Source organism: Chrysochloris asiatica, unplaced genomic scaffold (assembly GCF_000296735.1).
Source record: "Chrysochloris asiatica unplaced genomic scaffold, ChrAsi1.0 scaffold00042, whole genome shotgun sequence".
Classification (NCBI taxonomy): domain Eukaryota; kingdom Metazoa; phylum Chordata; class Mammalia; order Afrosoricida; family Chrysochloridae; genus Chrysochloris; species Chrysochloris asiatica.
The window spans coordinates 21,462,042-21,474,586 of NW_006408560.1; the positions used below are offsets into that span (position 1 = coordinate 21,462,042).

Below are 12,545 nucleotides of genomic sequence, written 5' to 3' on the forward strand. Positions count from 1 at the left end.
GGGAGTAGGTGACGGACACACTTAGAGACCAGAATTCTGGGGTCTGAGGTGGAGCCTCAGAGGCTTGGCTGAGAGCAAGGCAGCACAGGGTTGGGCACAGCACACCAAGAGGGAGAATGCCTGGGCCTTGTTTCTGACAGGCCTATAACCTCACTCAAGTCATATCACCTCACTGAGCCTCTTCCCCGTCTATGAAAATGAAGAGGATGGACCAGACCATGTTTCATTGTGGGACTTACTTGAGTTTCAGTTTCTTTATCTGTAAAAATGTTACACTTCTGTCTACCTCACAGGGCCATGATTATGAGACTCTAGTACAACAAAGGATTTAAAATACTTTGCAAACTAAGGCATCGCATCAAATGTCCTAAAAGAGACTCTTAGCTCCACTGTTGTACAGGGATGTTGTACAGAGATGACTGAAGAACTTGTGGAGGCCACAGCTTTCCCCTTTCCCTCCCAGCTACATGCATCCTAGCTCTTTTCATTGGGACAACAGGGAGAATGGTCCTGATTCTAGCTTACACACCAGCCAAGGGGCAAAACAGCAACCAAGCACAACAGGTTTTATCTGTTTATTTAAAAACAGAATATCACTTTATGTATAAATATGCACATATTTACACAAAATGTACACAGTGGAAATGGGATACTAGCTTCAAAATCCTGGGCTGGCTTAGGAGTAGGGGATGAGAGTCTTTCCTTTGGTTCACAAACTCAGCAGATTCCAGGCCACACAGGCTTGGCCATTAAATCTAGGTATTCTGACTGTGTTTGGGTGAAACAGCCCTGGTGGTATAGTGTTGGAGTGCTAACCACAAGGTCGGTGGTTCAAACTCACCAGTTGCTCAGTGGGAGAAAGAGGAGGTTGTCTGCTCCCATAAAGATTTATAGTCTCGGAAGCCTTCTGGAGCAGTTCTACTCCATCCTTTAGTGTTACTCTGAGTTGGAATCAACTCGATGGAAAAACAGATTTCATCCAACGCCAGCCTCCATATAGGGAATCTGACCAAATGTCCTTGAGAAAGAAACCTAGGAACCCCTGGAGGAACAGGAAGCCTTTGTGTCCAAGCACCTCCTCCATCTCACCTGGATTCCCTCCCTCTGTAATACCCTTTCCTCCTTCTCTCCACAGCTGAACCAGGAGCCCTGCTACCAAGCCCCAGCACCTCCCCAGAGGACCACAAACAACTGTAGAGAGAACTGAAAATAGAGACAAGGCTAGGGAAAGAGTTGACTGGCTTCAAGGGTCAAGGACCCTGCCCTGTCCTCCCTTAGTCAGTAATCCTTAAGAGTTTACCCTCCTAATTCACACTCCACCAGTTCCAAGGGACTGCCTAGAAAGGAATATGCCTTGAAAGGAGTACCTTGCAGAGCTGTGGGATGGAGTCTGAGTAAAGTCTAGCTTTGCTGAGTTCAGTGTAGGATGGAATTGCAAACAATTCCAGTAACCAATGTCCATCCCGTGGGATGGAGTCTGAGTAAAGTCTAGCTTTGCTGAGTTCAGTGTAGGATGGAATTGCAAACAATTCCAGTAACCAATGTCCAGAGAAATCAAAAGTTTGTGTCTTTCTTAAAAGTCTTCTCTCTGATAAGAGGATCTTAGCATTATTGCTTAAAGAAGCTCCCCCAGTGTGGGTTTATTTACACAAAATATGTACATTCAGCAGGCCCAGAGGCCACCAGAGAGCAGAGGGCTTCTTCAGTAACAGTTGGAGCCTCTGGCAGAACCCGAGGCCAGCAGCTGCTTCACACTTTCTCCGACTGCTCCCAGGTGCAGGGAGCACGGCTCCTGGGAGGCCAGGATTCCAGCCCAGCTATGCCCGCACACCTGGATCTGGGCCCCAGTCTCGATCTCTCACCTCCAACCTCTGCGTCACTAATACTGCTCTAGGGTCTGAGGAAAATACCTGTGTGTTCACAGGCAGAGGTCACACACAATCACACACTACACAGGACCACAACAGCATTCTCCACACAGCCACCTGAATCTTGGGACACACACACACACACACCATGGTTCACTGGACTCATCTGAGGACAGCAGGGACACACCATGGTGCACATCCAGGACAGTCACCCTTTCAGGCACTCACAGCCAGTGACACTCATACAAACACAAAAACACACGCACAGTGACCAGCACACACGTGAGAAGGACTCAGTCAGTGGAGTCCTCGCGTTCTCCGACAGAAGGGTTGGAGGAAAAAGTCGAGCAGTCAGTGGGGTGGGGAGCATCTTCCTCAACAAATAGGGGCATTTTAGAGGCCCCCCAAATGAGCTGAAATCCCCCATGTCAGCAGAAGGAGCAGGCCTAGGGGAGGGAGGCAGGCCTGGGTCAGACCAGGTGGCCCCGCCCATTGATGTAGATGCCATTGCCCGTGGGCTTGGCCCGTAGGGTCCCATTCTCCTGAACAAAATGGTTCATGGCCTGTTTGATGCCTTCATCCTGATCTTCCTCCTCCTCTGCTCGCCCAGGGCCTGGAGACAGTAGTTCAGTCTGTGTCTCAATCTCCCTCACCGTGGTCAGCGTGGAGTAACTACGGCCCTCTGGCTCTTCACTCTGGAGACCAAGGGCAGAAAGTAAGTCAGGAGCCAAGACACGGGCAGCCAAATAAATACAAAGCTGGGCACGGCTGGGGTGGGGCAGGGAGGGGTCAGAGGTCAGACACAAGCAGGGATTTGGGCTGTCTCCGAGGTACTGGGGCTCAGAGGTCAGGGGCCAGGAACCAGTGGTTGGCATGGGGAAAGGAGACAGGAGCACAAAGCCTAGTAGAGACATGGGTGGGCAGTGAAAGCCAGAACTGAGGTAAGAGGGGCTGGTGAGGGACTGCTGACACACCACATCTGGGACCAGGAGAGGGACCTGAGGAGTATGGTGGGGGCACCGGTGGGGCCGGGGGCCTCACCATCACAGAGCAGCTACTGTTGTCCTTGAGACTATCGGGGTGGCCCTCGGCTCTCAGCCCTACACTCTCCTCCGGCTGTAGGGCCCAGACATGGGGGAGGAGTTAGAACAGAGTTCAGCCTCCTCCCCTCAGCCTCTTCACCTCTGCCCTCCACCATACTCCTCCCAGACCACCCCAATCCAACAGGTCCGCTCTCTCCTGGCACCAGTGTTGATAATGGCTTCCCATCCACTCCTACCTGGCACCAGTGTTGATAATGGCTTCCCAGAGAAGGCCCTAGACCAGTGCTGAAGTGAGTCTCCCAGAGGAGCCCCAGCAGACCCAAAGCAGCTGCACTCCCCAGCTCTACCCCAGCCTAGCTGTGAGTCAGCAATCAGACCTAGAGGAGGCCAGACCTGGTGATCCTGACCTGTAGAGGGGCCCAGGCACAAGCAAACCCTGGTGGGAACACACCCCATTCATGCACCCATCTTTGGCACCCACCTGGCTCCTGGGGTCCGTGTGATGGGAATGTAGCCTGCGGATGGAATTCTCCCTGGTTAGGGTCAGCTCTTCCTCACTAGAAAGACACCACTCTGTCAGGAGCTGAGGGTAGTGGTCGCCTCCCAAGATAAACCCAACTTGGCTCAGCCTAGATTTTTAGACAAACTGGAAGTTCGGTTCTCAATGCAAGTGTGAGTGTGTGCCTGTAGGTGGCGGTGTGGCTAGGAGTCTCTGCATGTGAGGGGACTGAACAGCATGTGCATGCACCCTTGCGTGGCCACAAGTATGTGTATTTAGTGAGCTCAGGAGCACACACCTGATCCTCCAGGTCCAAGCCCTTGCCCACCTCTGGAGAGATCCTGCCCCCTCTGGTCCATAAGCTTCCCAGATGTCTGGTCACCCACATTCCTATCTCTCTTCCATCCTGGCCCACCTTCTGCTTGCCTCAGCTTGGTTCCCAGCTTCCTCTACCCGCACGGGAACAGCCAGTACTCACTATTTCTGGGTCATCTGCTGGGCCTTGCGCCGATGGTATCGGGACATGAGCACCACCACCACCACCAGAAGGCAGAACAGGAGTGCTGCAATCACCCCCACCGCCACCACAGAGGCAGATACCAGGTCTACCTGCTTCACACTGGCATCCTGAGGGTCTGCTGGAGACAGGTCACTGTCTGAGATGAAGGCCCAGATCCCTCACCTGCCCTAGGTCCCACAGGCCAACACACTGTCCTCTCAAAACACATCCCAAACCACGCCCTGCAAATCCCCGCAAATATAAACAGTCCAGTCCCTTATAAGTAAACACATTCCTAACTCAGTCCTTCTGTCTTTTCCCCTGTTGCCACCACCAGACCCATACCCAGAACCTCAGCTCTGCTCCCTCCCAGTGCTTACCAAGAACGTCCACAGTGACCTGAAAATCCCTCGAGGAAAGTTCATTGCTGACGTGGCAAACGTAGGTACCACTGTGCTCAGTGGTCAGCCGGGGAAAGCCCAGAGTGGCCCCTTCCACTCGGACTCCACTAGGCAGAGGCCCATCCAGCCTAAAGAACAGGGAAGCTGATGGGTGCTGGCTGGGGCAGGCTGAGGCTGCCACCACCCAACGTGCCTGGGCAGCTCTCCACCCTCCTCCCCCATGACGTCACCCAGTGCCTCAGGCTGTTCCCACGGTACCCCTCCTTCCCCTAGGCAGGTCTAGGCAGAGGCCCCTTCTCTGTGCCGCCCAGCCTGACCCGGGCACCCCACACACACACTCGGGAAAATCTACACGCGTGCCATCCCACAGGTACCCATAGGCATCACGTCATCCAGCACTGGGTACCAGAACAGGGCTAGAGTAGGGCACACACGTTACAAAATCCATGCAGCAGGGTACTCCACTTCTATCTGGGCTCAGATGTACATGGAAAATGTGACTGCATGCTCTAACATTCGTGATGTTGCATGACAGGACACAGGGACATAGCCCCAGGCCCCCATGCGTAGCTTATATGCTCACATGTGAGAACATGTCTACCATGGGCTCACATACATGTTCACCTGACCCTTTCCTGATTCTCTGGACACTCAGACCCTGGGAAAATGCCAGGGACTCCTTGTAGGGGTGCTTCTGAGGTTCTGGCCATGTTGTAGCAAGTATATGAGTGTAGGGTGTACAATTATAATCAGCTGCACATTTCTGCTTTATGTACTTTATGTACTTAAACAAAGGGGCTTCAAAAAGCTTATAGAAAAATGGAACTGAAAGATAATAGAATTTTTCCATTAACATTTTAAAGCTCCTTCAAATAAGTAGATAAAATCTTAATATTTAAATTCTGTTATATATTTTGCAATTTAAAAGTTGGAGAAAAACAAGGAATCTGATTTCTTTAGTGTATTTCAAGCCAATGACAATCATGCATCCTAAATTTCCTGAGCAAGATCTGGTGACCCCATGCATATTGACTTGATCATGTTCCCTAATTTATTGGGGTTCAGAATATATTATCCCAGCCCCATAATGAATATACACTGATCCTAAGAGGAAAGATTGCTGGTCTCAAGCTAGTCCCTTCCTCAAGCCTGGGCCTCACCGTGTCCAGTTGTATGAAGGAGGGGGCTGCCCTTCACTCAGGCACTTGAGCATAGCTCCTTCTTTGCCAACATGCCACAGTGTTTGGTCTTCAAGGCCCCTGACAGAGGCTTCAGTAAGGACTAGAGTGGGAGGTGGGAGGAGAAAGAATGGGTAAGACACCTTTGATCATGCTGTTCCTCAAACAGTTCCCGCCCCACGCTCCACCCTGCCTGGAATAGTCTCCCCCTGCCCTTCGCCATCCTACTCATCAGCTGCCAAAGCCTAGCTGAGCCCCACCTCGCTGACAGCTCTAGCCACATGCCTCCCTCTAAGCTCAGAGGGTTCACATTGGCTTACCTGTGCAATGTCTCTCTAAGTCCCTTAGGATAGCAATTGAGTCACCTGTTTTCTGAATCCCCCATGGTGCCAAGTGTAGTGCTAGTCACAGAACAGGTGCTCAATAAATGTTCTGTGACTCTTCAACTGTATTAACAGTCATATCTGTACATTCATTTCTTTAACAAACATTTGTTGAGGGCCTACTTTGTGCCAAGTGCTCCTGGGTTAGTATGAATATAAAACAGTCATATCCTCTCAGGGGCTCAATTTAATGCTGGAAAAACTATCATTTACTGAGCACATTCTATGTGCTAAGCACTGTACAAGATGCTTTGCATTCATGGTTTCTAATTCTCATCAGAGCCCTGTAAAGTTGGTGTAATTATACCAATTTTGCTGATGAAGAAACTGAAGCCTAACATGATTAAGTAATAGCTGGTAAACCATAGAGCTAGGGCTTGCCCCAAATCTGTCTCCAAACCTTAAACAAAGGAGCATCGGTGGCACAAACTTGGCTGCTAACTGAAAGGCTAGAGTTTTGAACCCACCAGTGACTCTGCGGGAGAAAAGACCTAGCATTCTGTTCCTGTGAAAATTACAGCCTTGGAAACTCTATGGGGCAGTTCTGCTCTGTCCTCTAAGGTTTCTATGAGTCTGAGTTAGCTCAACAGCATGTAACGATACCTTAAATTGTGTATTCCATTTTTATATTTGATTCTCCCAAGAGCCCTGGGACAGAGAAGAATCTCTTTGGTGAAGATGAGGACACAGAAACTCAGAGAGGTCTAAGTAATTTGCCAAGGTATTGAAATCCAGGTCTTCTATCTTTGGACTAGTGCTCTGTCAGCCACATGATGTGGTCTCTAGAATCCAGGCTGCTCAGTCTGGTTCAGCTCATGGAGTCTCACCAATCCTCCCAGAGCCCATGGGGAGCCCCAACCCAAGCATCCCAGTACTCACAGGCCACTTGGAGAATGTGGGTGATCCTTTGGTCCTGGAGCAGGCCAGGGTGGGACACCACACAGATAAGTGGTTGCCCATTCATGCTGCGGCTGGGCACCAAGTGGAACTCTGAAGTGACAGCAGCAGAGCGGGAGTGCTTGAAAGAGCGACTAGAGGCTGTGCCCTTAACCTCTGTATCCCACGTGACACTGGGGGCTGGGCTGCCCTCCGCTGTGCAGGAGGCTGCCAGTGTCAGGCCCTGGCCCTCTTCTAGTGCTGGACCAGGATTCAGCGAAGGCAGGGGAGGCACTAAGGATGGAGGGAGGGCAAGTTAGAGGTCTGCACAACCCATCAGCAGGCTCAGCCCCCTCCCATCTCAGTCTTATGCAGGCTCAAAGTCTTTGACTTTATCACCAAAGACACCAGATAAGTGGTGAAATTTCAACTGACTTCTACTCTTGTCTTTGTATGTTTTTTAACATTTCGTGAATTTTTTTTTTTTACAGTGAGCTTGGGCCATTTAGAAAAAAAAAAAACAATGAAGTAATTACAAAACTAACCAAATAACATCTATATAATAATAATTGTTGTTGTTTTGTGCTGTGGAGTCGGTTCTGACTCATAGTGACCCTGTATAGGGTTTCTGAGGAGCAGCTGGTGAGCTTGAACTGCAGACCTTGCAATTCAAATGGCTTTGCAGTCTGGTGCATTAACCCACAGCACCACACCAGGACTCATAATAATAATAATAGCAGCCACTTATTTAAGCACTTACTATATGCCAAGCATTATGCTAAACACTTTACAAACATTATTTCATCTAATCTTGTCAACAAACCAGTGAAGTAGGTTTTTTATTCAGTGAAGAAACAGAAGCTCAAGAAGGATAAATAACCTGTCTTAGGTCATCAGCTATTAGGTGACAAAACCTAGATGCATGCTCAAGTTTTTCTACTCCAAGGCTAGTACTACTAACTTCTATGTAAATGAAAAATTATAAGGGCTTGTATTTTTGTGTTAATAACACCAACAGTCCAAGCACAGAATGGGAAGGATTTAACCTGACCACAGGTCAAGGACATCGTTGACCCTAATTGCCCACAGTAAAAGTGGTGATTTAAAGGATATTGTGCACTGAATTATGCATGTAAAATTGGTTGGAATGGACCCTATCCAGAGAAGCAGCAACACTTGAGATGGAGGCAGAGATGAGGACATAGAGAGAGAGAGCAGCTGAGGAGTCCAGACATGATCATGGAAAGAGAAAGGTTGTATGCTGGTAGCAAGGAGTCAGGCTTGCAGAATGTGTCTTTTAATTGTTTAAATGACTATATATTCCTGAGTGTTTTTGTGTACACCCCGCCCCCAAGAAAAAAAACACAGAAGGAATAGAAGCAAATACTGTTGAATGATGATGCACAGAAGAGATTGTAATCATTGTGATGAAACAGTAAGTGTAAAACTGATGTTCTCCCATGAAACTATCACAATAAAAACTTAAAAAAAAGTTGAAATGGCATATGCTTTGTTTTATGTATTTTACCAAAATACACCACCAACAAAAAGACTAGTGATCTCATTCACATTCACTGATCAAGGAAGCTCCATGCCTAGCCACACTAGCTGAATGCATATGTGCACATCTGAGCTTCACGTTTTAAAAGAATGAAGTCCAGAAGAGCACAGGAGGCTTTGAATCAGTGTCTTTGGTGGAACTGACGCAGGAACCTGTAAGGTTTGCTTGGAGTAGATTTGGGTAGGGCATGGCAAAGGTCTTCAGCTCAATGAAAGGTGTGCAGGAGACTAAGCCTCAGAGACGAAAGTAATAGAGGGAGATTTCAGTTCCACGCAATGTAAAACTTCCTCATCAATGGATTCTTCCCACAGAGGCCCTGGCTGCCCAAAGCCTATCAAGTTATCTCAAACTGTTGAAGCCACTTAGAATATCTGGAAAGGTGAGAGGTCATGCTGGATGACAACTTTCTTCAAACCCTCTAGGCCTCTCATTCTTACAGATCCCACTTCTCATTTCTCTTGTGCTCTGTCCCGTTCACCTCTGAAGTTACCGTATCTACTTCCCAGAGCCTCCGGTTTCTCCACCAAGACCCGGAGCCTGGGGTCCCGGTGCCTCTTCACACACACAGGACCAACCTAGCCCGCTCCCATCCTGCCCCGACCTTGCCCAGTGGACCCCCACTTACCTAGCACGCGAAGCCGCAGCCGAGCCTGGAAGCTGCCGGCAGGGAAAGTGCTGACCCGGCACTCATACTCGCCTTCATCAGCCTGCACAGCGTTGCGTAGGAGCACCGCGCCGTCCAGGGGGTCCCTTGGGAGCGGTGGCTGTTCAACGCGGCCCTCGTAGGCGGGGCTCACGTGCAGCCCATATTTGGAGTGCAGTAACGCCAGCTCCTGGGCGCCCTCCGCTGCGTCCACCCGAGCCCAAGCGACCTGTCCCACCTGCTCATTAGGGTCCCCCCGGTAGAAGCAGGGGAGTTTTGCATCCTGGCCCAGCACCACTGTCACCAGATCCGAGGTCTCCAGTTCGCCTGCCGAGCACCAGCCTGCAGAGGGCAGACAGGGGTAGTCAGAATTAGGGGCCCTACCAGAGCCGGGGAAACACTTATTCATAATGATGATGACAGCAAAGGCAGCAGGAATTCCTGGAGCACTTTATGCTTGCAAAGCACTTTCAGCCCATTACCTCATTAGAGCCACAACACATTCCCAAAAGGTAGGCGTTATTATCACCGCCATTTAACAGACGAGGAAACTGAGGCTCAGTGAGAGGAAGTGATTTGCCTCAGGCCACAGGGATGATTTATGGAAGAGCCACATCCCTCCCCCAGCCCAGGATTGTATACTGAACAATTGTAAGGTAGGAGTCTATAACAGGACAGCGACCCAGCCTTGGCCCTCAGGGAGCTCACAGTCCTCCCAGGGAAATGGAATTTACATGCACAGAAACAGGAAAGTCATGGGCAAACACTTTTATAGATGGCACAACCTGGGGGGAAGAAGGGAATTAAAGTGAATGCTTTCAGTAAATTTGGCCGGAAGCCACAGCAAAGGTCAAGAACAATTGGTGTCTGGGATGGGGTGAGAAGGGCCCAGCAGTCCCTTTGGAAGATTCTTTGCATGGTTTGAAGATGAGAAACCTGGATTCCCAGAGAAAAGGAGGTACTCTGTGGGAGGAATGGCACGGATTGAGGCTTTGAGGCAGGAATGAGCAAGAAACTGAAGACAGAAAGGGCCCAGGTCAGAGGCCCACAAAGATGAGGTCAGGGCAGAGACACAACAGGTGAGACAGAATCAGAGGACCAGGGATGGGGACCAGAGGCCTGGCAAGCATCTTGCACACTGACTGGGAACAAGGAGCAGTAGTATGAAATGTTCATGGGATTTTAGACACAGAGAAGACCTCTCCAAATAAGGAACTATTTTCCTGCCCTCATGGAACATAGCATCTGTTCAGGAGGAGGAAACACCTGGAGACAGATGTGGAAACACGTGCTGATGATTTAGGATTCAGAGCAGTGATATGTTGCAGGTCATTTGTGGGATGGGGCAGTCACTATGGGCCCAGGTCATCTTGGAGGGCCTTGGGCAGGACTTGGGTAGGATTAGGAGGGAAAGAAACCTGGAAAGGCATTCCAGGTAGGAACCAAGGTGAGCAAACACCGAGGAGGTGGAGAGGCTGGCTGATTTAGAAAGCAGTGAGGAGAGGACCTAAGACAGGGTGTGTGTGTTGAGCAGATGTGGAAAATATGGTTGGGGTAAGGTGGGGCCAAATCACTGGGGACCTTCCATACCAAGCGAAGTAATTCAGATTCTGTAAAAAGGAAACGAAGTCCTTGGCAGGTACATATGGTAATGAACTCAGCTGCTCACTAAAAGGTTGGCTGTTAGAGCCCACTCAAAAGCACTTAGGTAGAAAAATCTCCATGGCACACAGTTCTATTCTGCTACACATGGGCTTGTCATGCATTGGCATCAGCTCATGAGCAGCTTGCTTGCTTGGTTTCTTGGTCTAAAGAGGAAATGGAGAGTTGCTGAAGACTCCTTAGCAAGGGAATACTATGAGGAAGTGGTGATGTGTAGTTTGACTGCAGTACTAGGGTAGTGTTCCTGGGGTGGAGAGGAGGGAAGAGTTCCTGGGGGATATCTGACAGGATTTGGTGAATGAATCAAAAGACGGATAAGGGGAGGGAGGAAAGGTTCAACAATAACTCTTCATTTCTAGGATGAGTAACTTTAAAGGGAGTCAGAGCCTGGGGAACCTCGTGGTAAGCATGAAACAAATTTGTTCATGGAGTCATGGAATAAATCATGTGAAATATCTATATGGGGGCTGAGGACAGTTCTGGGAGGGAAAGAACGTTTCTTGGAATTTATACCAGCAGCTCCCAAAAGTTTGTAGTCCCTGCTCCTACTCAGCACATCACACTCACACACACGCCCTGCTGCTCCTCACCTTTGTCACGCAGTACCTGTGCCTGGAATGCCCTCCTCCCTCTGTCTGGTAATTCCTACTCATTGTTGTCTGGAGAGCTCCTACTCACTCAGTGAGATTTCACTTAGGCATCACGTCCTCCTGGAAGTCTTCCCTGCCTCTCCACTTCAGGCAGTGTTAGGGGCCCTTCCTCTGTACCCTACCCTAGCCTAACATTTTACTCCATGGACACTAATAGCTATTTTCTTGTCTTCCTTTCCTACCAAACCGAATTCCTTAGGAATCGAAACTGGATTTCATGTCATTGCCTTTCTGGCACATAATTGATACTCAATGTTTATTTATTGGTTGAATGAACAGATGGGTAAGTGAATAAGAGAAGCAGGCAAAAGAACGAAAGGGGAGAATGAGGAAGTATGAGGAGGAGTGAGCAGTCCTTGGTTGAGCTGGGTAGGCAGGAGGTTGCATGGCAAACTTGGGGTGGAGCCAAGCTAGACTGGATAGCTGGGATCATTGTTAAAGGGCGAAGCATCCCTGGACTGGACAGAGAAAGAAACAACAGAGGATGTAGAGCAGTAGGCATGGAGGAGAAAGTAGTGTTCCACTAGGATGGATCTCAGGGTTCTAGTGAGGTAGAGTATGGGTCAGGAAGAGGGTCTGTGGCCCTGCTGACAGGGTGGAGTGAGGGAGGATGCTGTTGGCAGCTGGGAGGACCAGGCTGGGACGGGACAGACTTGCAGGGCCGGATACCAGGGCCCTGACCTGCCTAAGCTGATGTTGGTCCCACCCAGCCCAGCATGGGAGTCCAGCTAACCACGGAACTCCTCCCAGGCACCTATGCCCGGCACTGCAGGGAGCAGGGCTGCCATGGAAGAGCAGATGTGGGGGTGAAATGGGGGCTCACCAGGCAGCTTTCAGCACTGGTGTCTGTGCTGGCCACAGGATTCTAAGCCTTGTCCCACTGAACACTCAAGCCCTTCTAAAAAAACGACTCCTGGGACCGTGTCAGACTACAACATCGTATTTCCCAGCCCCATCATTTCACTGGCCAACTACCTGCTCTCTTCAACATTGGTCATCCACATTTCCCCAAAAAGTACCCTCGTAGGGCATAGCAAGCATTGAACACCCAGCACATGCCTAAGTCCTAGTCCACCTGTCTCTACCTGTGAGTCCAAGATCCCCATCCCCAAGGAAGAAGCCTAAGCTTTGCAGGATGATGAACCTAGTATAACAGGAAAGTCCCTTCTGATTCTCTCTCACAGCCCCATTGTCCTAAATCCACTGCTTAGTACCTCATTGGGGCAGCACTATCCTCCATCTCTCTCTCTCTCTCTCTCTCTCTCTCTCTCTCTCTCTCTCT

General features: G+C 49.7%; 1 protein-coding gene across 1 annotated transcript in view; it reads right to left on the minus strand.

Moving 5' to 3' along the window:
* Positions 1 to 1,600: 1,600 nt before the first annotated feature.
* Positions 1,601 to 12,545, minus strand: part of PVRL4 (poliovirus receptor-related 4) — a 16,714-nt gene continuing 5,769 nt past the window's right edge. The window contains exons 2-9 of the mRNA XM_006861658.1: positions 8,934 to 9,293; positions 6,751 to 7,041; positions 5,471 to 5,591; positions 4,290 to 4,438; positions 3,889 to 4,045; positions 3,393 to 3,468; positions 2,910 to 2,984; positions 1,601 to 2,563 (exon numbers count right to left, since the gene is read on the minus strand). Of these exons, the coding sequence (XP_006861720.1) occupies positions 2,339 to 2,563; positions 2,910 to 2,984; positions 3,393 to 3,468; positions 3,889 to 4,045; positions 4,290 to 4,438; positions 5,471 to 5,591; positions 6,751 to 7,041; positions 8,934 to 9,293 (1,454 nt within the window). The 3' untranslated portion in view covers positions 1,601 to 2,338. The remainder of the gene's footprint in view (positions 2,564 to 2,909; positions 2,985 to 3,392; positions 3,469 to 3,888; positions 4,046 to 4,289; positions 4,439 to 5,470; positions 5,592 to 6,750; positions 7,042 to 8,933; positions 9,294 to 12,545) is intronic.